Source organism: Fusarium vanettenii, assembly GCF_000151355.1.
Source record: "Fusarium vanettenii 77-13-4 chromosome 9 genomic scaffold NECHAsca_6_chr9_2_0, whole genome shotgun sequence".
NCBI classification, from domain to species: Eukaryota; Fungi; Ascomycota; class Sordariomycetes; order Hypocreales; family Nectriaceae; genus Fusarium; species Fusarium vanettenii.
In genome coordinates, this window is record NW_003315877.1 from 2026585 (window position 1) to 2054240 (window position 27656).

At 53.0% G+C, this 27656-nt stretch overlaps 11 protein-coding genes across 11 annotated transcripts; 4 read left to right on the forward strand and 7 right to left on the reverse strand.

Moving 5' to 3' along the window:
- Nucleotides 1–262: 262 nt before the first annotated feature.
- On the forward strand, nucleotides 263–1198 carry NECHADRAFT_85151 (uncharacterized protein; the record flags this gene model as incomplete). Its single annotated transcript, XM_003050186.1, has 1 exon — nucleotides 263–1198. One exon carries the CDS (start codon nucleotides 263–265, stop codon nucleotides 1196–1198), a length of 936 nt encoding a protein of 311 aa, XP_003050232.1.
- Nucleotides 1199–1571: 373 nt separating this feature from the next.
- Nucleotides 1572–4745, reverse strand: NECHADRAFT_85152 (uncharacterized protein; the record flags this gene model as incomplete). The annotated part of the gene is made up of 4 exons (XM_003050590.1): nucleotides 1572–2072; nucleotides 2102–2249; nucleotides 2582–2884; nucleotides 2935–4745. 4 exons carry the CDS (start codon nucleotides 4743–4745, stop codon nucleotides 1572–1574), a joined length of 2763 nt encoding a protein of 920 aa, XP_003050636.1.
- A 999-nt stretch (nucleotides 4746–5744) lies between these two features.
- Nucleotides 5745–8144, forward strand: NECHADRAFT_85153 (uncharacterized protein; the record flags this gene model as incomplete). The annotated part of the gene is made up of 4 exons (XM_003050187.1): nucleotides 5745–5796; nucleotides 5959–7568; nucleotides 7671–7978; nucleotides 8123–8144. 4 exons carry the CDS (start codon nucleotides 5745–5747, stop codon nucleotides 8142–8144), a joined length of 1992 nt encoding a protein of 663 aa, XP_003050233.1.
- Nucleotides 8145–8352: 208 nt separating this feature from the next.
- Nucleotides 8353–8857, reverse strand: NECHADRAFT_85154 (uncharacterized protein; the record flags this gene model as incomplete). Its single annotated transcript, XM_003050591.1, has 2 exons — nucleotides 8353–8607; nucleotides 8711–8857. 2 exons carry the CDS (start codon nucleotides 8855–8857, stop codon nucleotides 8353–8355), a joined length of 402 nt encoding a protein of 133 aa, XP_003050637.1.
- Nucleotides 8858–9694: 837 nt separating this feature from the next.
- NECHADRAFT_85155 (uncharacterized protein) lies at nucleotides 9695–11639 on the reverse strand (the record flags this gene model as incomplete). The annotated part of the gene is made up of 4 exons (XM_003050592.1): nucleotides 9695–10507; nucleotides 10593–10616; nucleotides 10833–11275; nucleotides 11327–11639. The coding sequence occupies 4 exons, from the start codon at nucleotides 11637–11639 to the stop codon at nucleotides 9695–9697; spliced, it is 1593 nt and encodes a 530-aa protein (XP_003050638.1).
- Nucleotides 11640–12135: 496 nt separating this feature from the next.
- On the forward strand, nucleotides 12136–14248 carry NECHADRAFT_85156 (uncharacterized protein; the record flags this gene model as incomplete). The annotated part of the gene is made up of 2 exons (XM_003050188.1): nucleotides 12136–12160; nucleotides 12657–14248. The coding sequence occupies 2 exons, from the start codon at nucleotides 12136–12138 to the stop codon at nucleotides 14246–14248; spliced, it is 1617 nt and encodes a 538-aa protein (XP_003050234.1).
- A 1418-nt stretch (nucleotides 14249–15666) lies between these two features.
- On the reverse strand, nucleotides 15667–17722 carry NECHADRAFT_85157 (uncharacterized protein; the record flags this gene model as incomplete). The annotated part of the gene is made up of 3 exons (XM_003050593.1): nucleotides 15667–17267; nucleotides 17406–17427; nucleotides 17720–17722. 3 exons carry the CDS (start codon nucleotides 17720–17722, stop codon nucleotides 15667–15669), a joined length of 1626 nt encoding a protein of 541 aa, XP_003050639.1.
- A 981-nt stretch (nucleotides 17723–18703) lies between these two features.
- Nucleotides 18704–19849, reverse strand: NECHADRAFT_3212 (uncharacterized protein; the record flags this gene model as incomplete). The annotated part of the gene is made up of 1 exon (XM_003050594.1): nucleotides 18704–19849. A coding segment is annotated over one exon (1146 nt), but the record flags the coding sequence as incomplete, so codon positions are not given.
- Nucleotides 19850–20948: 1099 nt separating this feature from the next.
- NECHADRAFT_85159 (uncharacterized protein) lies at nucleotides 20949–22206 on the forward strand (the record flags this gene model as incomplete). The annotated part of the gene is made up of 4 exons (XM_003050189.1): nucleotides 20949–21019; nucleotides 21066–21401; nucleotides 21492–21715; nucleotides 21779–22206. The coding sequence occupies 4 exons, from the start codon at nucleotides 20949–20951 to the stop codon at nucleotides 22204–22206; spliced, it is 1059 nt and encodes a 352-aa protein (XP_003050235.1).
- A 1900-nt stretch (nucleotides 22207–24106) lies between these two features.
- Nucleotides 24107–25732, reverse strand: NECHADRAFT_85160 (uncharacterized protein; the record flags this gene model as incomplete). Its single annotated transcript, XM_003050595.1, has 3 exons — nucleotides 24107–24913; nucleotides 25451–25558; nucleotides 25664–25732. The coding sequence occupies 3 exons, from the start codon at nucleotides 25730–25732 to the stop codon at nucleotides 24107–24109; spliced, it is 984 nt and encodes a 327-aa protein (XP_003050641.1).
- Nucleotides 25733–26494: 762 nt separating this feature from the next.
- Nucleotides 26495–27344, reverse strand: NECHADRAFT_48733 (glycoside hydrolase family 12; the record flags this gene model as incomplete). The annotated part of the gene is made up of 3 exons (XM_003050596.1): nucleotides 26495–26544; nucleotides 26596–26948; nucleotides 26995–27344. The coding sequence occupies 3 exons, from the start codon at nucleotides 27342–27344 to the stop codon at nucleotides 26495–26497; spliced, it is 753 nt and encodes a 250-aa protein (XP_003050642.1).
- Between the last annotated feature and the right edge of the window lie 312 nt (nucleotides 27345–27656).

Sequence of the window (27656 nt, forward strand, 5' to 3'; positions counted from 1 at the left end):
CCTGGTGTCTGAAGTCTTTTTGGGACTGGGTGAATGCCCTTGCTGGACGAATGCTAGGATAATAACCTCTTGGCACCAACCTTGAACATTTCGGCAAATTCCTCTATGGGATTAGCCCTCTTAATTGTGGGCGCTTGACAAGGCAACCGCAACAGGTTGTTCTCAGACTGAGTTAGGCGGTCAAGTACTGCCAACGCTTTCCTCTTTACTTGGCTTATTCACAACACCTCAATCAGCTCTCAACACCATCAACCTCGCCACCATGGTGCGAACAAAGACGCGAGCCCGAACCCTTTCGGAGGTATGGCCAAATGGTCCCCCCGATATTAAGCTTCGACCCGCGTACAGAATTGTGTACAACAATCGCATCTTCAAAGACCACACCGGTGCACCAGCTCTCATGTCATGGAACAGCCATGAGGTTCTGCGTTCATTGCCTCCTCTCGCCTCCTGGATCTTCTACATGACCCATCCTGATGTGCCACGCGACTTTGACGGCCATCTACTCTATAGTGACCTTGAGTACGACCACCAGTTGTGCAGAGGTGGCGAGTTTCGGTACGAGTTCTTCTTTCTTCCCGGCGCTACGGTTGAGGAGTGTCATGCGCACTTTCTTGGGGAGATGAAGGCTCGAGGGACCATTTGGCGTCAGATCCGCAAGGTGAAGAGAGTCATGAAACAAAAGAAACAGGAACAAGGTGAAGAAGTGGAGGAGGTTCAACAGGCCGCCTCTAATCAGGAGCCCGCTTCTGATGAAGAGTCCCCTTATGTACCAGAGTCCTCTTCCGATGAAGAGACCGCTTCCGATCAAGATGCCGCCACGGACAGTCAACTCCCCGGCCTACCCTGGCCAAAGAACGATCGCGATTGCGGGTACTCATCTTATCGGGGCTGGTTCTTCATCTATCCAGACGCAGACATCGAGTGCCGCACTCCTGAGCAAAAGGCGCGTCAACTCTGCCTCGTCCAGTTTGACCCCATCCCTCCTGATTGGGAATGGGACGAGAAAGAGGAGGGGGGCAACTCTAACCCGATGGAACGTCCCATCGTTTCACGGTGGATGAAGGCCGATAACCAAGAAGAAGGGTTTGAAAGTGGGCTTTTTGGTTGGATGGAATCGTTGAAAAGGGCACTTTGGGAGGAAGCGGCGGATGAAGCTACAGAAAACGCTCTGAAGCTGGGCTGGGAGTCTTGGTGATGTGGGAAGGATTGATTCGACTGCTTTGTATATCATACCACACGAGAAAGAAGTTGTAGCCCGGGCATCATATCTTGTGTTGAGCGTCGTGACACCTATTGACCTAATACCCTGTCTCCGCCAAGTCTAACCCTCCATGTTTCTGCCCATCACACCAACCTTGAACGACCAATGTTTCTCACCCGGTCATGTGTACAGATCTTGGTCCGTTGGGAGGGCATGGAAGTTGAAGTATCGATGTAGTAGCGAATTGAGGCCTGCATCTAGATAACACTGTTAGCGTTGCACACTCCTCGGATGTATCGGTACCTACCATCTGCCATCGCAAGGACTTCGAGTGTTTTTGCCCTGATACTCCTCTGCATCAGGCAGATCAACCTTCTCCGGGTTCCCCGGCCTTTCGGCACAATTCCAACATCTCGTTGTTCCTTTTCTCGGGAGCCTGAATCTTGGGCCTTTTCACATCGGGCCACGATATACAATTGACACCTTTAGGTGCACGTTCAATGACTTCCTGTAGCTCCTTCTCAGTCAATGTGAGGTAAACAGGCCCGCCATCACGGTCCCTCAACTCTTGGAGCGCCCTGTCAACCCTCGACAAGGGGGCGCAAGGAGTGGCTAGGGGTATGTAGGCCTGGGGAATAGGCGGCCTGGGGGCCCGGAAAAGAGGTGTCCCGTGAGAATGGAGATGGGGCAGCACGTAGGCCTGGGCAGGCTGCCCATAGACCCAGGGAGGAGGAGGCCCGTAGGCGGGGAGAAAAGGCGGTCCGCAGACCTGAGGAGGGGGTCGGTAGACCTGGGGAGGTGGTCCGTAGACCCGAGGAGGCGGTCCGTAGACTTGGGCAGGCGGTTCGTTAGTAGGAACGTGGCCTTGCTGCCTAGAGGCAGAGTGATGGCGATGACCTCGGTCTCGATGATCTCGACGGCGTCGATGGTGGCGGTTTGCTCGAGTTCGGGCCATGTTGCTGCGGTTGGTGATGCTGCGCTGCGGATGGTGCTGTGACCCTTGGTCTCGGTGGTGGTGTTTGGAGAATGCTTCTTTTTGCTTAAGCTACGAGAAGTAAGAAAAACCTGACGGCTGTTCAAATGTTGAGTGCGCTCGAGGTGTGGTGGATTTTCTCGCCAGTGCTTGCCACTGGCAAACACTGGCATGGCGATATCTCTTCTGTTCGTCTTGCAGGGCCCTTCTTTGTTTGGCTAGAAGACACATAGCACTCTCTACCTGAGAGAGATAAGATTGTGGCAGTCTTAATCTCATCACCATGTAAAGACAGAGGTTTGTGGTGATCGTGGCAATGTATCATTCTGCTAAGTCTAACGCAAACATATGGCTTAGCCGCAAGTCTACACGGCGGGAGAAGCCCCTGTGGACGTCTCAACTACCTCTCAATAGATGCATTGCGCGAAAGGATGTATAAGGCGGCATCTGTATACTGCTCAGTTGCGGTGTCATGGCCGTCTTCGTCCTCGAAATAACCGAGACCACCGTCATACCCAATGACTTCCACCTCTTCCTGAATGCGAACTTTGAGGCCGGTCCGATCCTTCCCTCGGGATGAGAATTCAGAATCGAATGCCCGGCGTCGTCTCAGAATGGACTTCTCATCGGGTTGCCAATTGGTAGGGCGAGATTGAGAGTCTGGATAGAGAGGCCCGTAGAGCCAGGTGACGTCGCAATCCTTGAGCCTAGTAATTATTAGAGATGGAAAGCAAGTGAAAATTGCTTGGGTACCCACCAGTTCAGTTCCTCTGGCGATATTGTTGACAAGTTGTTCTTGAACTTTGTCCATGCTCTCCAGATGACATTCTCCAGACGATCCTTGTTGTTGAGCGATTTCATCGAGCTGACTGCCTTCCAGGATGGACCAACATCCTTATCGGACCACTCGTGTGATAGATAATCAACAGAGCTGCTGGAAGCGATTGGTACCTCCGAGTCGTCTTTGCACCTGGGTGGAGTATCGGGAGCTAGGAGGTCGGAAGCATAGGCTCTTCGAGACTCTAACCACGACTCGGCGTAAGTCGGTGGCTCCACTGACTCCATTTCTTCAACCCAAAAGCTTGATGCATCGCTGTAGCTTGGTAAGATAAAGTGAGACTCCTCATCAGGCTCATCATATCCGACCAATAGAGAACTCAAGTCAGTTGGCTGTACAAATGGGGGAGCGACAGCCACGACTGCCTGTGATGATATTTGGCCAGCAGCAAGAAGAGACTGGGATGCCTGTGAGCTATCTTCGGTACTGGGAGTGGCTCCTTGCGAAATTTGGGGTCTGAGGCGCGACGGCGTCATTGATAACGACAATATGTTGATTGCGTGGTTGTAATATGGCCTGGGGAGTACCCTCGCTGGATCGTTCTCCCAAAAGGGACGTTCATCCGCCCAAGTCAGTAGTCTTGGAGGGCAGATGAATAGACTGTCTGTTCTGATAAGCTGCCGATCATCCATACGGATTCCGAGCGTAGCGGCCAGCCGTCTGCCGAAGTATTCTGCTTTCGAGATGGTATCCATTTGACCTCCCCTGACAATACGACGAATAACGTCGTTGTAAATGTGCTGGACTGATTTTGCATAGTTAACGTCGACGACATCGCTTGAGAGTCCGAGCATGCCGTAGACTTTGTCGCGCCTGTCTCTGCATTCGAAGTTGCCGAATGACAGTAGTAAGTCGGAGATCGGGGCGCCTTGGTTCTTGAGTTGCGGGTTAGTCTCAAGGAACGCCTTTTCCTTGACCAGGATATACCCTGGCGCGTTCATTATTTTTGAAGCCCGTTGAGATCCGTGGAACTGGCTTCCTGACTGGAGCATGGAGAACTCCATGCCACCGAAGAAGCTATTCAGCTTGTTCCAGTTCATACATCTTGGGCCGCAGACTATTCTTATTTCTTTCGCCAGCAGCACTTCTTGGATGATCCAAATTCTCCTCCAGTATACCCGGCTGAAGAGGCTGAAGATTGCGTCGCCAATCTTTGCGTCAAGGACCATTCGTAGAGCACCGGGATCCCCTTGATAGGAGTAACCAATCTTATTTGGGGTTTGGCCGTAAAGAACTCTTGATTCAGATAGAACCCGCGACGTTTTCTTGGTCGACTTGCCTAAAACTTGGTGGGTGAGGGATGCTAAGCTGTCCATGGCGAGGTCGGATTTTGCAGTTGGCCTACCAAGCCAGACAAGAACCACCGTCGCTGACGAATAGATCTTTCGCATGAGTTTGACTTGGTGATTTCTCTCGGCAGTGTTGCTTTGGTTGATGCATATCGAATCAATCCACACGAACTCTAGTCGAGGATCGCAGTCCATGTCCAAGGACGGGAGCTCTTTAAGCAGATCCCACGCCGCTTTCCGAACAAGAAATGAGCGCCCATTGATGCGAATTGGCTCCGCTGAGCGGGAGTCTCCCCAAGTATACGAAATTGCGGCGAAATGGGGACATGATTCGTTGAGAGGGAAGACGCCAAGGTCGTATTCTGTTGGAGAGTCGTGTAACCTCAACAGACGCACCTCGCCAGCCGGGTCGGCCAAGGTTGTGTACTCAAAGCGAGACATGGCTTAGAGAATCTTAACGAGGTCATTGCGCAAATTATTATACAGTCATTGGCGAGTTGAAACACCAATAGGTACCCTTGAGCGAGTTTTGCAGAGTGAGGAGCTAATCGCGGCGCAGGGTCAGCCTGATATGCAGCCCTGCCCAACCTGACACTCTGATTGAACAGCACACACAGCCCTGTGACCCGTTTCCTGTGGCGAAGCTGAGAGTAGCCACATGAGAGGCATCCTCTGAGGAGGTTGTTTTTACGGTTTCCAGACTGCTGCTGTGCGGAATGGTTCGGAAGCAGCGTCGCAGTTGTTTGTGTTGGTGTTTGGAAGATGGTGAATTTTATCTCCAACTCTACAACGAGTATGAAGATCTCGGCAAGCATTTGGCTATTATTTATGCCCATGGTGTGGCCATTTCCTCTGCCGGCTATTAACACTAGCAAGCAACTGGCATCTCGTTATCTCTTCTGTGATTTATTGGCCCTTTCTGGTAACCAAGAAAGGTCAATGCGAGGCTTTATTAGAAAGATCGAGATGGTTTATATCGCTTTAATTTTCTTCTCAGGTGACTTGATTCCGCCAAGGTTGAGTGAGGTGTTTGGCCATGGCCCATCTGGTAGGAGACATGCTGCCTTGGCACACTACAATAAACAACAAAGGGGGCTCTACCTCCCGGTCTTATGAATGCAGAAAGCGTCAAAGGTATGAGACGTTGAAGCATCCAAAGGGATGCCTTGAACGTTTGAGATCTCGTGCTTCATTGCATGGCTTGATGACCGATAACGCTCATCCACAATGACACACTCTCAGGCCCATCGCGAGTTACCAAGGCGTTCAGGCCAGAAGATAAGCTATCGAGCTCGCAAGATGCCAAAGATACTTCATGGCCATTATGTGCGGCTTTAGGCCTGTCGCCAAGTCCTGAAGCACCCAACAAACCACCCCGTCACCCCTGGATTTGAGGGCAGAGGCTGTCCATGCAGATTTCCCCTTGATTTTTTTCACCCAATGCGCAAGTTACGAGAAACTGACGGCCTTGCTGGCATCTTTCTATTTGGAGGTACGTGAATCAATGACGCGACGGGCAAAAAGGTCTGGCAGCTGCGCAACACTGTCAATAACCGTAAACACTTCTGCTTCTTCCCCTCTTTCTGTCTCTTTCTCTCTCAATCAACATCATCAACATTTTCATGGAAAGAAACAATAACATCACAAGTACCAGATCAAGTCTTGATTTCTCCCTTGTCGCTAACAGGAAGCCAGATGAATAACCCCGATGCTCTCACCAACTGGGTGCTGGGCCCACCACCACCGCGACCGAACGATGCCCCGACCGGGACGCACCCCGACGTCGCCTTTGCCCACTTCGAAGGGCCGCAAGCCACCAACAAGAGTCGCTGGCTTCCAGAGGCCCTCTGGACCTCTTTCGTTTCGGGTGGCCGATCCGAAACCTCGATTGTCCATGTCGTGGCCAAGTCCAAGCTGAGGCGCCTCTCACGAGTACGGGCCGAGCATGTTGCAGAGGAAACTGCGAGAGGAGTGATTCCGGTGAAGACCGTGGATTACCAAGAACTTTTGAGGGAGCTGAGGGCATCCCGTCAAAACGGGAGATGGCATCTCCGGGCCACGGGACCATTGGCCCACAGATCCGTCTTCATCATTGAGGTCGATCCCGATTTTTCGGCCGACTTCTTCCTTGCCCTTTACGCGGCAGTGGAATTCTCGCTTTCCGTTACGGAAGAGCAACCTCAAGCCGCCATGAGACTGGCAACAATGTCATGGGAGCCAGCCGATGAGCTGTACTCCCGCTTGGTCCAACAGACAGAGCATGGGATCATCACCTTTGTCCTCCCCGGCAATTCCGAGCCCTATATCTCTTTTGGTGTTGGCAGTGGAGAGGAGGAGCCATTCCAGGCAATCATCTCTAAACTGGACCAGCTTGGCTCGGACGATCTGCATACTGTCGTCTATTTCCAGGACGAGGATAGGCCACCGCCTCGGTGGAAGGAAGATGAGTGGGAAGGTTGGGGGTGGACCCGTGAGGTGTTTGAGCTGGATCCCCATGGGAGATTCCCTGTCCAAGACGAACCAACAGGCTCTGTCATGCTGCGTGTTCCTTGCGACACACGAGGGTTCGGCAGGCTGGAAACGGATGGGTATGTTCACATCATCCCGTCCAGGACTCGGCAACGGCCCATCTTCGACATGCAAACTCGACAGGTGGTTCGTGTTGAGCTCCGTGTCTCCCAATCCGAGAGATTCCAACAACTCTCCTGGGTAGACAGGACAACATGCCCCCGGTCGAGAGTGTGTGCCTACCCCGACGTGGAGAGCCCTATAGGGCACCCTCGTCGAAAGGACATCCTTAACAGCCAGCTGGCTGGCCTCATCGCAGGGCTTGTACAGTTTGAGGGATGGCCCAGCAGGATCAGGTCTCTGCCACGACTCATCGCAGTCCTTGTGCAGGAAGATGAGACCATAAGGGGCATTTTTGATCAGACTGCGCAACGCCTGGTTTTCCAAGGCTTGCTACAGATGGAGGGGCCTGAATCGGGCCCGATCATCTCCCTTAAAGGTGGCATTCCAAACATCTTTTCCGCCCTTCTCCCCCTTGTCGACTACGACACTCGATTGGCCTACTTACTGGTCCAGCCTTCTGATCGCCTAACTACTTTGTTCAAAACCCAAGTAGCTGCAATGGTCACCATAGGTCAGGACAAGGTGGTTGACTTCTCGCTCGGGGTGCGTAACGAAGTAGACAAGGCCTATGTCAAAATCGCGATGGCGCTTGGCTATGGTAAGAACCTTGCATCCTTTGGGACACTGTGGATGGTACTTGGCCTTGTGAAGAGGGGCAAACAAGAGATGGTATACAAACACGGCTCTCGCCCTTTTGTGGATGATAAGGTATGGCTCTACTACGATGTATGCCAGGCATGGGAGACACGGTGTCATGAGATACACGATGTGCTCTCACCTACACTACAAGCACCTGAGGCCCTGGATGAGACCGAGATTCTCACGGATGATCAGGTCGAGGCACTCTATTGGGATTGCTTGCGAGCATTTGCCTTCCAGATTGGTGTCGTCACCTTCCCCAGTGATGGCGGATATGCCAGGGTTCATGATTTCGTGTCGGGGGTGGAACTGACATGGGACTGGGGCTTCCTTTTGATCGACTTTGACGCTATCAAAAAGAATGATCCCGAGTGTACGGTTGGGTTCTACACCACTCTTTTCCGGTCCAAGGGCGAGGAAAAGGCGGCAATCAAGGACTGGAACTGGATTCCATCATCCATTTGGCGGCGATGGAGGGAGCACCTTGAAGCAGATGGTTCGGACCACTGGGCCTCACTGGCCAATAGGTACGACTTGTGTCGCAATAGCGACGAGTTTGAATCCGCGTGAGCAGTGAGATCGGCCTTTCCTCGAATGCTACTTCTCCTCACCCTCCTCGCAAGACCGACCCTGATCCACCTGGGATCTAGGTCAAGTATGGGTATGCTCACGCCGCCTGGGCTGGGAGCAACCCGAACATGGCTGAGTAGTCAGAAGTCTCCTCTAAAGGAGACAGCACTACCTGAATCAAGCCGACATGGCTTGTTTCCAACTCTGCTCACCGAAGGCTCTGTTGTTCCTGATCGATGACTGCAACACTCCGCTCATGGGCTGGAAGAACCGGCACAAACTGATTGACCGGGAGCCAGCAGGCTGCGGTTATATCGATCAAGCCTGCGTCATAGTATTGACATGACGCTTGGGTGTTACTGTCTTTGTGAGCCCCCAGAAGGCGCTCATTACTAACATGGTCCATCTTTGATGAGGCAGCCAGAGGATTCGCCAACTCATCAGGCGAACCATGAAAGTCGGTCTGTGGACTTTCAGCGCACGGAATACGATTGAGAATATCGTTTTTCCGGTTCAGAGACGCATGGAGTCGGTCGATGGCGCGAGGAGTGAAGTCTCCAACTCACAAAGCGTACGAGAAGGGGAATCCACGAGGGCCTCCCATGGAGAGGACTCCTCACGAGCCTTGCGAGAGGAGACGGCCTCCTACCGGGCCTCACAACGAGAAGCCTCCTCACAGGCCTCACAAGGACAACAATCGAAACAAGCGACATGGCGGTACGCCGGCCTCGGGGGTTAACGTAGCTCCGGTTAGGCCTCGCTAACCGCCCATGATCAATTGGGAACACATCACCCTCCCATAGTGTTTCCCCTCAACATGGTAAATGGCCCCGAGAGCGACACAGCGACGCTGGCATCGGCCCAATACTCATTGCAACACCCGTGTTGACTGCCAGTTGTTGAGCGGCAAGTGGCCAGAATCGACTTGCCCGGGAGGTAGTCTGATCACTGGGGTGTGCGTACTCATCCCTGTAATACCGGTTCGTTTCCCCCGAGAGGTGGCATATTCCAAGTTTTACTGACTTCTTTGATAGTGAACCCGAGCCCTTTAGCACCTATGTTCCGTATTTATCTCCGAGTTTGCATAGGAGATAAAGGGAAGACTGGGAAATCATTGGTTTTGGGGTTCTGGAAATCATGTCGCATGTCAAAGAGGGTGATTAGATGGACTGGTTTACGCACAGGGGCAATGACTTGAACCGATTGGAGAAGATTTGTCAAAATCGCGGTCCAGTGCAACGGTTCTACAAAGCCTTTTCAAGCATGACAGTGAATTGAAAGCTTTCAGCGTCAAGGGCAAGCACGTTGGTTGATCAAAGGCGAATGATAGCATGCGTTTGCGATACCGTGATCCCATTGAATTTTCTTAATCCCCATCCTGAATCTACACAAGTTTAAACTGGGAGAACCTTGATGTCCTAAACCAGTCTCATTCATTCTTGTCCCGTCGCAATTGTTTCTCGATCGAGCAGCCCTCGGTGGACGATCGGCGTTGGCAGGTTCCCAGTGCATAGGTATTTGGGACTGACGCAGTGACGCCTTATCCAGAGTCATGCGGTCGGCGGCCTCGAGGCTTGCTTTGTCGGGTGGGATCGGTTATCTGTTTCCCTTCGCAAATGTCTGAGGGATGAATCCACGAAGTTTTCCTGGATGTACTTCCAGTGCGCACAATTGGGGCCCCAGACAAGGAAAACAAAATCCATCTGCCCTGAGAGCTCAATTCTGAATGGCTCTCCTTGTGAGGGTATGGGCAGCCACGGTAAAGCCAAGCGCCAGGCCTTTTCGCGATGCGCACGATCAGGCGGCTGATAGGATGGCTCGGGACACAGCTGCCCTTGGTGTCGGAACCCCTTGACCGTTAGAAACTGGCCTTGGTTAGTAGGCTGGAGCGAAGGAAGTGCCATAGCCATTTCTGACAGGCTACACACACTCTTGGGCTTTGTTTCCACAGCCTGTTGAGCCGGGGCCAACGCAGGCCTGGATGCTGCTGGCTGGGCTGACACAGGCCTGGGTCTGGCTACCGCAGGTATGGATGCCACTGGCTGAGTAGACACGAGTCTGGGAGCCACGGGGGGAAGGGCCATGGATTTGGCCGCGGCCTTTGAAGCCGAACCAGAAGGCGCCCAAATCGAGTCTTCAATGCCCTTGGGAGGGCCAAGCTTGGAGCCAGAGTAAGTGCCAATGGTGGCGGCGAAGGATGGCTTCTCCTGGTTGGCGATGGATGCTTCCAACGGCTCAGGCTTGTTGGCCTCCACAAAATGGGGAGCCTTTGGCTTTGCCTGGAACTTCTTCTTGTTCCTAGGCTTGTTGCCACCAGGAGCCGCAACTGGCGCCTGTCCTGTGGGCTTGCCCGGGTTAGTAGGCTGTTGAAGAGCAAGAGGGGGATTTGAGTCCCGGCCTTAGACTGCTTGTGACTGGACCAAACCTGGAACCGGAAGAAGTACCAACAGTCGTCGTGAAGGATGGGATATACTGTGGAATCTTAGAGTTCAGAGTGCATTACAAGAAAAGGGCACGATCGATCAAGAAGGCGAGGCATGAGAGGTAAGGCGTGATGGGATGTCTTGAGGTATCAAAGCAACCACCCAGAAGCCAATCGTCATTTCATGTTCATCCTTCTACCCCATTGCCCCAGAACCGTAGCGCTCTCCATCCTTCGTCCAGAGTTACCATGACAGGGCTACATACTTGTCCATGATCCCCACAGCCTGCCCCATGCGGATCAATGGCGTTGACGACATTGTCTCCTTTCTCGTAGACCTCGCTAAGGCAAAACCATGTATACAGCCTTGCTTGCCCCTGGAAACGATGGAGGTTGTCGCGATGCTCCTCCTTTGCCAGTGAAGCTGCCAGTACTGCCACTGTCGAGGCTGGCATATCATGGGCTTTGACGACACGGAGGCCCTCGGCCTTCTGTGCGAGTACCAGAAAAGCATTGGACAGGTTAAACTGCTGAGAAGACTCGTTGGATGGCATCTCTCCCCCTTGGGACTCCACCCATCCCTTCGCCATGGCCTTGACCTCGTCGGTGCTGGCCAGAGTGGCAAACGTAGCCGACCACTTGTCTTGAGGGTTCTCCTCCGGCAGACCCCAAGGCCACACGGGGATATTCGGGGCCATATGACGACAGACTAATGGCATGGTTAGCGGAACTATGAATACGAAGAGGGATTTGAACTTACGCCAAACGTTCCAATAGACACAGTCAACACAGTACTCGAAGAAGTCCTCCCTCAACCTGGTCGTGCCGCCCGCGATTTTTCGCGCAACGACTATCTTCTCTGCCCGTCGGCGGAGAGCCCTCTCGTATTCCCCTGCCTCATGAAGCTCACTGCATGGCAGGAGCCAGTTCAGGTATGCGTCAATGTATTGACGCCTCGTCTCGATGGTTGGGCTGTCGCCAACCCATGGCACCGTAAAGTCACCAGGGAAGAACATGGAGAGCCGGGCTCTGTGCTCCAAGTCGGGGGGGCTTTGTTCCCTTTCTGGAGCCATTGTTGTTGTTGATGATGAGGGAGAAAAGAAAGAAAAACGCAGGCTGCATTGTAAGGATTTGGTTTTATCATTCTCCTTTTCGGGTATGTGAATCACTGTCGCAAAGGTTCAAGGCCCCTGCGCTGTGATTCACTGTCAACAACCGTTTATATAATACCCCTCTCTCCCTCCCGTTCTCTCTTCCTTTCTTCCTCATCCACACACACACACACACACACACACATCCAAGTACGAGGCTAAGCCTTCAGGTTTTCTTTTTTTTCTTAGGTACTAACAAGAGCTTAGATGGATTCCAAGACCAACGAGACATACGATCGCGAGTTCCCGCCTTTGGGAACAGAACCCAAAGATGGCCAAGGCCCACGTCGACGTTGGCGGCCGCCCATGAAGAAGCGCCTCACCCAAAAGAGGTTCAAAGACCTGGCCAAGGAGCTTCGTGCAGACCGAGACACTCTGGACTCGACAGACCTGGATTTCTTCGTACCTTAGATTAGTGATGGCCGATTTCACACTTCTTCAAGGTACGTGATAATCTATTGGCCGAGTGCTGGATCAGTCTAACATTTCTCAGAGAATACAGAAAACATGGACAAGATAGTCTAGATAACGTTGCCCATAGACCAGTTTGGCCAAGGGGCCTTATCTCAATGGAAATGCCAGGAAATTGCTTGCTCGCCGCCATCAATAAGCCCACCTTGCCCTCAAACTTGACTTGGAGTGATTGTGTACCGAAGTGATCTGTGGCAATTGGTAGTCACTCACTGTAGACCGTGTTTCCTACGGGCTCGAAACTTAGTCTACTTATGAGGCAGAAGCTGAGGAGGGCCTACTTTGAGCAGCATTACTTTCCCCCTGGGCTTCCAGCCACCTATACCGCTTCAGTGCTTGCCAGTGTCAAACGGCTGGCAAAGCCAGTTGTCCGTCAAACGCGCCACACTCGCGAAACAGTGAATCACCGCCCCGATTTTTAGATAAACAGCTGTTCCTGCGTGAGACTTGTGCAAAACCGAAAAAAAGGTCTTCCTCACATCAACCTCGTCAACATCACAGCAGCAGCAGCAACACCCCCAACAACAACAACAACAACGAACAACAACACCAACAGCGACACCGAAAACAACAACATGGTCCGTGGAGGATCAAACCGCGATGGCAGCTGCCATCATTACGGCCCGACGAATACAGGGCAAGGCTACGGCTCTGGTAACCCTGGGCCTCCGCAGAGCGACGGGGACTTGAGTTCCTTATTCGACACTCCCCCACCTACTGCTCCATCTAATGATGGCAGAGGTGGTCGGGGACGAAGAAGAGGAAGAGGCCGAGGGAGAGGAGGAGGAAGCAGCGGAGGTGTTCGAGGCGGTCGAGGTGGTGGAAGTTTTCATGGGTCTACGCAAACACCCCCGGCCCCCGTGGCTCCCATTGCCCAAGGGCAACAGAGCACCGGGAACATGAGCTTGGCACCTTTGAATGCCGGGGGGTATCAGTTCGGGGGCCTGACCCTACTGTGGCCCCCTCCAGACAGTACCCATGGCTATTCTCCTGCTGTCGAAGCATCTCAAGGCTCTGGACATGGTCAACAGGCCCAAAACTTTCGGGGCCAGGACGAAAGACTCCAAGTGGTCGAAGAGCTGGGCGTCAAGACCCAACCCGCGGAGACCCCTGGTCAGGTTGACTTGTCGTTGTCCAACGCCAGCAAACGGGGTGGGGCTCAGGAGAACATCGTCTCAAAGGTGTCCTTCACGCCAGGCGCTGTTGTCAGTTACTCCAACGCGAGGGACGCGAAGCGGGCGATCGACGAGATTGCCGGCCACGACGACGACAATACGGCGGTCAACCTTACGATATGGCTTCAGCCCAAAAAGCGCAGGATTGAAAAGGACACCAAACTGACAGTCAGCCAGTGGGTGGCCCTGAGTTGCAATGACATGGGAATTGAAGTTCCCGAAGGTGATGTCCCTGAAGTGGACGCCGAGACGGTCGATGCGGCCGATGCAGAGGGAATTGCAAAGTGCCCAAACTGCAAAGTGGAGGGCCATGGCATCGTCGAGTGTATGATGCCTCGCAGAGATGGCTACGTGCATGGGTGCATTCACTGCAGCACCGCAGAGCACCAGACGGCCAAGTGCGACAAACACCCTCGGGACACGGCGAAGTTGGTCGACTTGCTTGTCAAGCAGCGGCCAAACATGCCACCCCTGAAGGCTACTCCCTGGTACCCCGCCCTTCACGAGTACATGGAGGTGGCGAGCCTGGAGGCCATCGAGAGCTTTCCTTGGCGCGCCCAATTCGGTATTGAGGTCATCCAGGATCCTCTCCTTCGCCGACGGGCAGTGGAATCGATAGAGAAGGGTCGGGATTTCAGGCCTGTCGACCCCAAGATGACTGACTGGGTCACGATCAGGGAGCGTGATGGCAAGCCCAAGAGCGCAATGGATGGCTTCCCAAAGCTGGGAACGCAGCCCCAAGGTGGCAAGGGCCCATCTCAAAAGTGGTCGAAGCGACAGCCGCCCTTGTCTCAAAAGTGGCGGAAGGCTATGATCAAGCATGGTCAAGCGGACCCCAACAACCTTCCGTGCGGGGACGGCTTTCAGTTCGTACCAGGGGTTTGAAGGTATGGTGATAATCTTTTGGCCGAGTGCAGGATTAGTCTAACATGTGTCAGGCAAGCAAGAAACATCGCCGAGAGCCAGGCCACGGCCAAGGTCAAGAACTTGCGTAATTTCCACCGATGGAGACGCCTTCCCCGAACCCCGAGAGCCAGGCCGCCATCGAGGCCAAAGAGAAAAGCATGGCGACACCTCCTGTGATGGAGACGCCTTCCCTGAACCCCGAGAGACAGGCCATCATCAAGGCCAAAGAACAAAGCATGGCGATACCTCCTCTGATGGAGACGCCTCTCCCGACCTGTGAGGTACTTGGGGTAGTTTAGACTGGATGGCCCATTGGGACAGACTGGCCCAGGAGCCCTTTGTTATTTAATAAACTGTCAGAGAATTGTCTGCTCGCCATCAAAAACCTTGCCTTGCCCTTCAACTTGCCTCGGTGAACCGTAACAATTGAGAGCCACTCATCGTACCACGTTAATTACGCATTGTGCGAAGGGACGAATAAAATCTCAACGTGTTTGTACTACTCTACGAAACCCTTGGCTGGAAAGTTTCAAGTTGTCATTCGCCTCTTGGCTTGGTTGGAACGGTACGAAATCTCCCCAATTGAAGCAGCTGAAGAGGTTGCCGTTCGTGAAGGGAGGTGTCTGGGGTACGTACCCATCGCAGGGAGACCCATGTCCAAGGAGCCACGCACAGGACAATTCACAGCTGACACTTAGGTAGACGTGGTAGACACTTGGGCTACTTGGCACACCACAATAAGAGTCACGGCAACGTGAGGCACAAAGCCGTCTGGTGTGCTCGCATCCAGCTCGCCCACATCCGTGCCATCGACGAAACCTCCCGCTCCAGCGAGGCACGGCAATAATCCATCCAACACCAGTGTCATTCGCCAGCCTTGACTTTCCGTTCTGCTGAGAGAGCTTCTCCATCTGTAACAAAGATTTTGAACTGTAAGTGACGCTAGGATCCTTCCAAGTGTGCGGCAAGGTTGACGACTAATGTTCATTGAGGTCTAGACCAAAACGCCGTTGATCGACAAGAACGATGACTCCTTCCCTTCAACGAGAAGCCACACTCTCCACCGATAACCCGATGCCCAGTCAAACCTCCGCCTCGATGCTACGCCGCTGTACCAACCCGACCGCCCGGGGAAGGCTTATTCCACACCTACGATACCACCTTACCCCTGCAAGCGAAGATGGACTATCGGTGATTGCCATGTGGCCCTGAGACAAGTCTCGTACCTTATTTCAACGACATTTGTCCGCTCTCGCCCGTGACTCCATTGTGTACCTGTTCAGCCACCCTGGTGTCATTGGCCGAACATGATGTGTCTCTTTGTACGACCTTGTTTTGCTTCAGTTGTTCTCCAATTAGACGACGAGGTATTGCTGGAAGCAGGGCACGAAGTGGCCTCACTCTCGCTGGCAGGGGGCGTAATCCCCGTTCCACATGCAAGTGCAATATGGGAACTTGTAGCAAACTGCTTTCTTGGGCCGTGTGCGTCGAGGTTCAAGATTGGGAATGTCTCTCGGTAGACTTTGGAGCAGAGCGGAATCTGGGTCTTGCGTGTCGGTGTCGCCCGAATTGATCAATGGCGATGAGTGATGAGTCTTGGGGGTGGCAACATCATCGATCGAGAGGAGTCCGCTCTGTATTTCTCCCTCTTCCTCTTCGCCTCCGAGGCCCAAGCCAGACCTGGATAAGTAAGGGTCCTGGGTAGCTCCTCCTCCACTGAGCGAGTTTCCTTCTCGCTCCCGCCGTGCCTTGGCTCTTTGGACATTAAGCCAACAGTTTCTGTAGAGTGTCTTGAGTTCTGCAATTCCGGAAGGGTAGACTGGACCTATGTGGGTGCCTTGAAACACCTGGTAATGAACCTCGCACCTGATCTTCATGCCCCCTTGACCAAGACCATCCAGAGCGTCGATGAGGACGGTGAGGTCTGCGGTCGAAACAACGTATGGGTCTGAAGCAGCACGAGTAAGTCGTGCGGATGAACCCGTCATTCTCCATATGGCAGACAATAGATCTGCCTCGGGCGATGACCAGCCTCCTTGCTCTCGAATGTTGTGTTGATGCTCTTGATGGTGTATACCAAAGGGCTTGTCGTTGGCGTCTGGGTCAAGGCTAGTGCCAACCCATTTCAGTAACTCAATGTCTGACTGTGGAGGAGGGTGGCGATCGTCGGTACGACAGATGACAACCCATTTGATGGCGAAGAGCATGAATGAGTGTGGCTTCTTGCCTTTCCACATGGGATGTGCCATGAGAACGCTGAGCTTTCGGCAAAAGTCTGAAGACCAGAGCGGGGTTGTTGCCTGCACTTCATCATGGTCAATCTGGGGGTTGTCAAACTCGAGGTTTTGAATCGAGAATAGGGTGAGGGGATCTGCTCGGAAAAGGCGCAAGCAGTTGTCGAAGAGTGTACAAAGTGCCTGTCCATCATTCGCATTCAGATTCTCCAAGGCATTCATCAAGGCCAGGCCACACCCCTGAGAACCCAAGTTGAGCTCGTCGCTGGCCGTCCAGATGTCATCAAATATGGGAATAGAACACCCCGGGCGGCCGGGTCTTTCGTACCAATCTTTGCTCGTGCCACGTCGATCTTTGCTGTAGTAGACTTCGGCGTCTCGCATACTCCGGTGCCAGTCCTTATTGAGTTCTTTCCACGCCGACTTCTCGGGGGAGGTTGTGGGCTGCCAGTGAGAAAGATTCTCCCTGTCTTGTGCTGCCTGAGTGTTCATGATAGGCGCATGTTCATTGCCGTCGCGGTCATCTGGTGTGCTGCCGTTTTGATGGGGCGCCATCTCTGAAGGACCTCGCGAACTATCCTCCCCGCGCCCTCTTTTGCGCCCTCGTGGGCGGCTGCCGGCAAGGTCCATATCTCTTGTGGTAACAACGTCAGTATCACTGGGATCTGTCGCATGATGTCCATACCGTCCGCTAGAATCCTCGGTCTGTCTGCCTTCTTGGGACTGGGTGATGCGTGGCCTAGATCTAGGCGCGCCTCTTCGACCTTGCGGTGCCATCGTTACTCAAACGTATGATGCTACGGGATCTGGTGTGAAAGAAAGGAAAGGCCGATGAGTTTCTGCTTGCGAGCATGCGAGGAGTGAAGTAGAGATGGCTGTTTGCATTGGTTGTCACCGCATACCAAAGAGCTGCCTGGCGCATTTCTGCAAACACACAACAGTTAACCAGTAATTCACGCTTTTGATAGTGGACCATCCTTTCTCAGCAGACTGGCCCAGTCACTCGTTTCCCGTGAGCTAGGCCAAACAGCCAGTAGTGAAGCGACTAACAACCACAACTCATTCATGTTCTCGGCGAGCTTGTCAAGTGAAACTTTTGCGGCCGGGACAAAGACTTGGATCCATTTTCTTCATCAACCCCCCACCCTTTCAATTGTTCAAACAGAGTAGAGAGGCAGTGAACAAAGGGAACGGGAAGAGATGACCTGCAACTTACCATTTGGACTCGGAGAAGAAGGGCGATTCATCTATGATGAAGTGCAGCCCTAGATGGAATGGGCATATAACACCAGAGATAACAAGGCTTCATACCCCTCTGCTCTGCCGTTCTGCAATATCCAGCTACGGAGGTAGACTGTAAGTGGTGCTTTTGGGTTGATTCGGCTTGTTTTTCAACGGCGACACTGCCTAACGTAGACCAATCGCTGTCAGGTCGTTTCTCCCAGTGTGGATGAGCTACAGGCACTCTTCTGAGGCCATCGAAAGGGGGATGTGGTGGTGATCCTCCTTATCTTCCTGATTCGTCATCTCTCGTCGCAACACTGGAGCTTGCTATGTTGACCCATTTGGAGTTTTAGGGGGTGCTGTCGCTTCTTCACGTGGGGGTCGCTTGTGTTACACGCCACTAACAGCCACAACAGCTATCATCTCAGTTCGGGCGTTGGACAATGGCTTGCGTAGACAGGGGGTGAAGGCTGGCTTGTGAGCTGTCATTTGTAGATCTCTATCCCATCAGCTCCTCTCACCCAACGTCAGATCAAACGACGCAAGCCCTTCAGCTTCTCTTCAGCTTCTCCGCGAAAAACTGCAGGGAGACTCGAACGAGAATGCCGCTGCTCATCTCCCCCGTTCTAGATTATATCCCGTTGGCCAGTGCCTAAGCGGCGGCGTTGGTTAACCGTCGCCGTCCCCGCATCTCAGCTGGATCGTGGCTTGGCGCTAAATTTGAGGTTGTACAGAAACGCCCCCGTCCGCTAGGCTATCTTGCTCAGGACTTGGGTTGTGTTGTACATGCTGGACCTGGAATCCCTGTTCCCTCGTGGCCAAGAGCAATGTGTAAAAGTAACTCTAATTTACTGCTGCTGAAGGTGGGGGCAACATTACACTTCTAATTAGGAGATGCTATGGAAGCCTTTGTAGATGCCACAAGTCCTTACGCTGGCCGGCAGGGGCTTTTACCACCCCATGCACCGCCATTGTTATCGAGCGCCCAGAACATGGCGCCTCCCAAGCACAATCCATCAGCCCATGACAGCTTCAGTGCCAACGTATCAGCGTCGTCATAGCCTATCCACTGATCTCCCCAGGTCGCATGCTTCTGCATGGAGGTGCTGTTAAGCGCAACGGTGGCTTTGTTGGCCGATATGGCCGTCTTGATATCACTCAGTACCATGACGCCTGTTGGATCTTTGACGCAAGAACCCTCTTCGCTGGGCCCCGACGCCTCACAGCCAACGGTTTTGCAATCAGAAGAGGAGAGGGTATACCCACGGCCGTACAAGGGGATACCGAGGTTGATGAGTGCCGGGTCGGTCTGGTTCGCCCACAGTGGCATAAGATCGTTGGCGATATCAAGTATGCTGGCCTGGTCCGTCACAACCTTCTGTGCCGCGCCGGAGTCAACCCCCCAACCGTGCAAATCGTAGGCCATGAAGTTAAGGAAGTCGACATATTTGGCCATACCGGCAGCGTTGAAGCCCTGGATGCTACCCCAGTCCGCTGGAATTGCCGCTGAGATGCCGTAATCTTTTCCAAAGGCGGCTCGGAGCTCCCGGACGAGGGAGACAAGGTTATCTGCGTCGGCGGTCGAGGGGAATTCCCAGTCCAGGTCGACACCTTGGAAGGAATAGGTCTCCGAGAAGGACTTGAGAGACGAGATGAAGGCGGATCGGGAGCTCGATGTAGCCACCATGGAAGACCAAGATTCGACAGAGAAACCGCCGCCACCTATGGCAATCCACGTCTTCAGTGAGCTGCTCTGCAAAGCGGTGAACTGCTCATAGAAGGGCACGTCTTTGGGGTCTGAAGCGGCCACTGCGAAACTGTCCGAGTCGAAATGGGCAAACGCCAAGATAAGATGGGTTAACCCGTTGGTTTGGATCTGGGAGGGAAGGACGACATCGCAAGAACGGTCCCATGCTTGCTGTACGCGCCAGTATCCTACTCGGCGTCCGTTGGTCGCCGTCTTACCGTCAGTAGAGCAAGAAGGGACTGTAGGTACAGAGCAGCTCCCGAACTCTGACTGGCAGCCATCTCCGCAGTAGATACTCGATGTTCCGCAGAATCCCGCCGAAGAACAACAAACGTTCAAGGGGCAGCGGGCTCCATCGTTCTCAGGACCACACTGGGCGAGGGCGGGATTGAGAAGACCAAGAATTACGGCCAGACGACCGACGGTATAAGTGAAAGAACCGAACATGATCGAATATACTTGAATAATACCAGGAAATCCGGGTACTAGTCACGAATTCCAGCCCCTTGGGCTTATTATACGTTCCGTACCTCATAACCCCAGTCTTTACGTCGGAGACATTTGAGGGTCGGAAAGCCTAACCCCCAACAATGCTCATTTCCACATTTAAAATAACAATGCCACCAAGACCTCGACTTGTTTCATTTGACGCGGGCCTGCTTACTTAGTTCGCCGAACCAAAAGAAACGCGTACGGCGATCGCTACCGATAGAGACACTGCCGCGCTGAGCGGTCAACTCAGCCTTGGGGGCCAAAAAGCAACCAGACATCACTTGCTCTGATTGGTTGTCGAGGAGCCAACTCAGCCTTAATGATCTTTCTACGCCGCAAGCATGCTTTAACCTTCCAGGGGCACGGAAGAAGTACCCAGCTGGACTACGACTTGCCATGCAATTGGTCTCTAGCAGGGCTCCTGAGAGAAGATCCAGGCCTTTTGCATCTCGGTTAATATTACTCGCGCTTACACGAGTCTCCATTGTCAGATCAGCGTTAAAAATACATCCGTTCTTGGCTTAGTCGGCTAAGCAAGCCAAGCCAGACACAGCATGGTGCGACTGTCAGCGTTACAACGCCACTTGGACTTCGTGTCTGCCATCTTATCAATTAGCTGACTTGAAGCTGGCATTTCGCCTTGAAGGATTCAGCAAAGGTACTCATTTATAGGAATGGAAGGGCTGATTGTAAATAGATGCCGGATGGACGGTCATCGGGCCGCGGTGACAACTTCAACCTAGCCAGTTGTCCGGACCGCCACCCGCCCCAGCCGCTTATGTCCCCCTGGGGCTAGGGACGGGTTGGAGTGGAGCAGGACGATCAGACAAATTACCCTCGGCGCTTCTACTAGGGTGGTTTTTGAAGAGTGAGCCCCTCATAAAGGCATTGTCCCCTGCTAGGACGCCGAAGGATCTTGGTCTGAACGTCTCTGGGGCTTCTCCTGCGTCGTTTTCCAGTACCAAACACGCGACTCATCGCCATGGAGTTTTCACTGCTGTTCCTGTGTATATTCTCTTTAGCGTTGGCGTCGTTTCCCCACGACTTTGGATTGTAAGCTCATTGATCCTGTACCCGAATTACCCCTGACCGTGAACAGCTCATCCCCTCTCATCCTACCGCGCGCAACAAACCCCACTAGCAAAGACGGCAACTGTGGTTCTAATTCAGAGACTAACGCGACATGCCTCACCTCCACTTTTGGCAACTGCTGCTCTGAGAAAGGTTTCTGCGGTAAGACTTCAGCATACTGCGCCGAGGGATGTCAAGATGCGTTTGGCACCTGCTCGTCGATGCCTGATGGGCAGCTTGTGAGCACTTCGGGATCATGTGGTGCGACTTCCACAAGCAATGTCACATGTCAAGGGAGCACGTATGGAAACTGCTGCTCTGAGTTGGGGTACTGTGGCAAGAATTCGACTTATTGTGGTGACGGGTGAGTGCGATCTTAGTCCGAGAAGAGCTGGAATTGCTCTATCGGCTCCTCAAACCTCTTCTAGACGCCGCTGACATTGGGGTTAAACAGGTGCCAAAGCGAGTTCGGTACTTGTTCATCATCCGATGACGAGTCCTCCACGACCACCGCAGAAAGTGACAAGACTTCTACCTCGACGGCGGCCTCATCCACGAGTTCTGGTGCTATTTCGATTGACGGAAACTGCGGATCTAATTCGGATATCAACGCTATCTGCAAAGGCAGCGAGTTTGGCGATTGCTGCTCGGGATTGGGGTACTGCGGCGGGAACTCGAGTAAGTAAACTCGCGCAAGAGGCGTATCTCTTACACAATCCAAATGCTGACTCGGCTCTCTAGGCTATTGTGACACGGGCTGCCAATCCGAATTCGGTTCCTGCTATTCGACAAGCTCGTCGACAAGCTCATCAACAGGCCCGTCAACGACCGCATCGACAGACTCGTCAACAACCTCGTCGGCAGCCTCATCGACAGGCTCCTCCCTCAGCACCGGCGCCAAGGCCGGAATCGCGGTCGGATCTATCATCGGTGGGCTTGGAGCTATAGGGCTTCTCGCTTGGCTTTTGATACGAAGAAAAAATGCCAAAAAGCCGTCGTCGCTGGAAAAGATGGATAGCGGTGCGGGGATACATAATGACGGGGCGAGATATGAGATGCATGAGCAGCCCCTTGTTGAGTTGCCTGCTGGTTATGACAGGGAACAAGACATGAAGAGGGTTGACGATCGGGCTGCGGCAGGGTATGATGGAGCATACAGGGGGCATTAAATTCTGGTTCTGGGTTGTAGGCTGGCTCTATATAATGTAATCGCTCATAATATGGGTGTGACTCTGGTGACGCGACTCGAATCGCCATAAGATTGAGATTGGCTCCTACACAGATAAGAATTGGCCCGTGCGCTCTCGGGCCGACCCTGAACTTTGGCAATTCCCAAGTTAAACAAGAACGGAAAAGTCCTGGTTTAAGGAATACCTCCTGATCACGCCGCAAATTCGCTCCATCAAGAGAAGATTCACTCCCTTAGGACTGGCTACCCACGTCGCTACTACCACAATCGCCGTCTCAGACCAATCCGTGTATGGCTCTCGGACGGGCGTAGAGCAAACTATGCCCTATTTAATTAAGATCTGGGGAAGTGGTTGTCTTCCCCTCAACCAAACCCTCTAACCTCCTCCCCCCACAATAACATCGCAAGTAGGGAGCCAGGCCTTTAGCTTTTCTTATTACTCATAAGTAGCTAGATTCTGGTGGAATAGCATCGAAAGTATCCTTCAAGAGTGCGAAGCCTGCTGACGTGACTGCCTGACACGACCGCCCGATGCGACTGCCCCACTAATCCCGATAGCGACCGATCCCGACATTCGCCGGCCCCACTGAAAACGGAGGCATCCCGATCGCGGCCCGGCCGTCCTCGCCACCGTCCTTATCGGTGCCCGCATTGGCTCGCGATGCGCCATTACATAGCAATGTGGCGTTTCTTTACATGGTCCGCAGCGGCCTCATGCCGCCATCAGCACGACAGGCCAAGATCATTATGATGCACTATCAGATGACTTGGCGAGCTAGGGTCGACCTGTTCGTAGGGCTTGACCAAGTCCTTTGAGTTGACAAGGCCGATGACTCGGAGACAGCCTTAAAGAAGGCATGGAATGTGATGGATGTGCTATGTGGGGGGAATAGATGGGCATGTGGTATCAGGGCAAGGTTGAGAAACAGATCCTTGTTAGGGTTCGGGCCTTGTTGGCGCTTTGCACAGTAATCTCATACCTCCTCGTCCCTCCAGTCTCAGGGCCTTGTTGGTGCTTTGTTTAATAGTCCCACGCCGTCCAATTTCGGCCTCATTGGGGTTTCGGGCCATAATTATGTGCTTAGAGAAGACACCACGTCGACCTGATTGCGCTGGGTATTGCCGACGCACCGCGAGCCTATGCGGGCAACCACGAAGAAGGTGGCGAGGACAATGGTCGCGGTAGTGACAGCGAGGGCGAGGGCCTTGAGTCGTTTAGCCTCACTGTTCATCTGAACAGGTTCGCGTTCAGCGAAAGAGAGGACGGCCATAAGCCACTGGTCCTTCAGGTGAGGTTAGAGGGAAATCGGGGCGCTTGTAATTAGGAAATTCTTAAGGCGATCCTCTCTCGATTCTAAATTATTTAATTTGATGGCAATTATTTGAACTCTCTGGTACCTCCTTTGTGAGCAAGCGATATGTTCGGGCCGCCCTTCTCTAGTCGTTGTTCAGGATAGAACCTAGCCCCGAAACTCCGTAATAACAACACGAAGGAAAGCAAGAGATGGTGCTTTTGGATTCATCATTGATGAGAGGAAGAGTTTTAGTCACCTGTGATAGCTATCTACCCATAAACAGCCCCCAATTGGAGGCGTCGAGGTCACTAAGTTGGAATCCCATTCTCCCTGGTAACTACCTGCCTATGTCCACGCGTCACCACTTGGCTCTATCGTCCGCTCTAAGACAAGTTCCCCCACGGATTTGGTAGTGTCGAAGAAGCGTTGAACTTTGTAAAGGAGGATTTGACCGTCGGTGCGAGCGTGGGCGGATGCTTCCGTGCTGGGGAGTCTACGAACAAGGCGTGTTAGATGATGAAGAAGCCAGTAGAGTCGCCGTGACAGGAGGTTAGGGCTACAACATACCGGAGTCGAGCCCTGGAATCAAGGCAATTTCTTGTACTCGACACGTCGGCCCCCCATCAAAGGGCCCCAGTTGATGGCAGGCCTGCGTGGTTCACGTAGGTACCTGAGCAAGCTGCCGTCGCCCTTGACCGGAAAACGGAACTTGGTGATGTCCTTTTCTCCTTCGGGCTGGCGCCAAGACTCATTTTTAGTCTTGGATTGTTCATCGGTGGCTTCGGGCTCGGTTGGGGAACGAGAAAGGTCCTGTTGCAGGTTGGGTTCTTGGTCCCCAACTATCTTCAACTGCGAGGGGGAGACGTTGCCGGAAACTGGGGATACACCATCCGAGGGGATGGTCTCTGGCTGGGCTTGGTCATTCTCGTCATCCTCTGAGACGCTGTCTGCTTGAGGAGGTGCTATTTCTGGAGAGGCTCGTGGGCGCCCTCGTCTTCGTCGGCGTCGGCGGCGGCGTCCTTGAATGCGGCTTTGGCCATTTCCCATCTGGCCATCACTAAAACGGCCAGTATCATTGTAATTTGGCTCAGGATATCCATACCATTTGCCAGAGTCGTCGGCCTGTCTCTGTGCATGGGACTGTTTGATGCTTGAAGAGTCGGGCTCTTCTTGCGGGCGCTCTGGCAAGGCCGCATCCAACTTAAGCGGGCTCTTCGTGTTTGCCATCGTAGTCTCGGGGCCTCCAAGATGCGATCTTGCGATTTGGTGCAAGGGAAAAGAGAGGATGAGGAGCGTCTTCGTGCATGCGAAGAGTGAAGTGGAGATGAGTTTGCACTGGCTACCGCCGAGCACCCGCGAGCTCCCAACAAGGTGGATTGCTGCCAACATCGTCTGTGAATCACCGACTCTTTGGTAGACAGTGAATCACAGCTATCCACTGGGTCAGTGCGGCCATCCCGTTTCTCGCAGGCTGGCACAAACAGGGACCAGACAAACAACAGTCGTCTGCCATCACCGAGACACAACCGACTTCTCAGCAAATTTGTTTTCCCGAGTTTGAGGGCAGCTCAGGCATTGCGCGGCGAGCAACAAACAGTGAGTTTTCTTTCGTGCTTGCCAGTCCCTCGCATGTTCGCCTTTGCTTTCCTCTACACCGTTCGAGCCCCAACTTCAAACAGTTAGCCGTCCCTTGTTTCTCGCGCGTGATCTTTGGCGTGCTGATGTGCAGGTGTCTCAGTTCTTTGATGCTATGTCACTTCCATGCAATGCTGTATTGTTATTGGGGTTGGCACATCCCGCACAATCAAGTCTTGTGTTCGCACAAAGCTTTGATGGCACGGAAACAAAGACTCAGGTAGGTTTTCATCTTTGCCGCATCTTTCAAAGGTCCAGCCAACAAAGAGAACAAACAGGTACAAATATGCGTACTATGCACGCTTCCGTCGGCTCTATGCTTGAAGGCGACATATCGGCACGTGTTTGAGAGAGGAGGAACAGATACAGAGGGAGGTTGTCCTGCAGGAACGCGGTGCGATTCTTGGACGTTTGGTTTAGTAGCAGAACTGGCCGGGGAGGGACACGCACTCACCTACGGATCTGGTGATTCCAGTTCAACTAGTTCGGTTCCAAGTCGATTCATACCTCGGTGTCCTCCCCTTTTGGATCTCTCGGGGGAAGAGTGTGTGCCCATGTTCCCTTTCCAGAGTTCATTCTGATTGAAATCTTAGGCTTCACCCCTGCTCACCCACAGCTTGTAGCTTTCGAAAGTGTCCTGGTCTCTCAGGTGCCCAATACTTGGCTCTCCAGGGAGCTCTGTTCTCCCCAATAATGATACTGTGGTCTTCAAAGCAGCTCTTGCTAGAAAGGCCCTTGTTGGCTCGTTCATTAGGATTTGAAAGATTCTTTGTCTGTGTCCAACATGGCTAATCACTGTTCAGCTAAACTCCGAAAAGACTTAACGTCTCCTCCTAGGTTAGTCTCAGTTATTGGAAGCTCAACGTCCATGATTGATCGGGTGTAGGTAGTATAGACCTTTACTGCAGAACGAACGCTTCTGGTGAACTCCACCTATTTGTGCACAAGCTTTATGAGGCGATGTTATGCAAGCATGATCTTGCTTTGGCCAGTATGCGTCCGGTCCCTTCCTGGCACTTGCACATATAATACTTGTCAACTCATTATCTGGCCTTTTTTCCACCACTGGCTTTGGTTCTAACTTATTGGCCAGCCCGATCACCTTACTGAAACTACATGGCGCCACAGGGTAACCGTCGGCGCAATGTCCCTGACAAAACTTGAGTCTCCATTGAGATAGTGGCATATTGTGAAAAGTTGTTCTACGGGTTCAATTCGGACTTCACCGGCACAGTTGATGGTTTGCGATCAATGTCTTGGTAAGCTATTTACAGGAAGTGGTAGTTCAGAAGGTACAAAAGTCTATCATCATGGCCAAGACTGATATCCCGCAATGTCTTAGTTGACGGAGATGGTGTAGGCAGAGGTCTTGAGGACAGCGTTGGTACCTAAAACTGTCAGTAATTGAACATCAATCATGATATGGAAGCATCACTCACCCTCGAAAGGCTCGGTACCGGCCTGGAAGCTGGTGGCAACGTAGCTGCTGGGAACACCCTGCTTGCTGGTCAGGTAGTTGAGGAACTCCTTGAGATCAGCCTGGAAGTTGCCCTGGTTGCTGGAGGCGACGAAAGAGATGACGGTGACGTCGCCGTTGGGGCCCTTGTAGACATCCCACGGGATACCAGCGAGGGTAGGGCGGTCAATAACACCCTTGCCGGGTGTGGAGATGGGGAGAGCGCCACCGTAGGCACCGACCCAGATCATGATCTCGTAGGCGTTCTTGGAGGACGCGGTGGGGGCGAACCAGAGATCGTAGGAGACGTTGGCGATCATCTTGGTTCCGGTGTATCTAGCTAGTTAGACAAGGACAAGGGTGAGGAGACAGGGCTTCTTACCGCCAGATCCAGCGGGTGGAAACCGACTTGATGTCGGAGATCTTCTTGTTGATCTTCTCAAGAGCCACGTTGGAGTAGGACTTGACCTTGCCGGGGCCACCAGCCCAGGTCCAGCTGGTGGACCACACAAAGTTGTTGTTGCTGACCGAGGTGAAAGTGGTGCACTGGGAACCAGAGGTGGCATCGCCCTTGCCCCAGTTGTTGTGGTAGACGGTGTATCCAGAGGTGGCCAGAGAGCCAAAAGCGTCACACCAGGTGGTGTCTCGCTTCTCGATAGTCTCAGTAGGAGTGGTGGGAGTGGCCACAGCCGTGGCGGCAAGGAAGGCCGAAACAACACCAAAGAACTTCATGATGACGATTTTGAAAGTGAGACTATTGAGATGAGATGAAGTTGAAACTGGTGATGAACAAAACCAACAGAACTTGGCATTAACTGAATACTTATATAGGCCAGATGATCTGCCGTCTCTGATAGAGTAAAGTCCTAGTCCGTTAATATCCGGGCTCCTGAGATTGGCCCGTGTGTTGTACCTGAAACCCCTGGCTCGGCCAAGAAAGTCGTATGCGGCAATGGGCCGTTTACGGGGCCCCATCAAGTGCCGACAAAACCGAACCACATCAGGCTAAAACGGGATATTCCACCAATGGTGTAATTCGCCCTA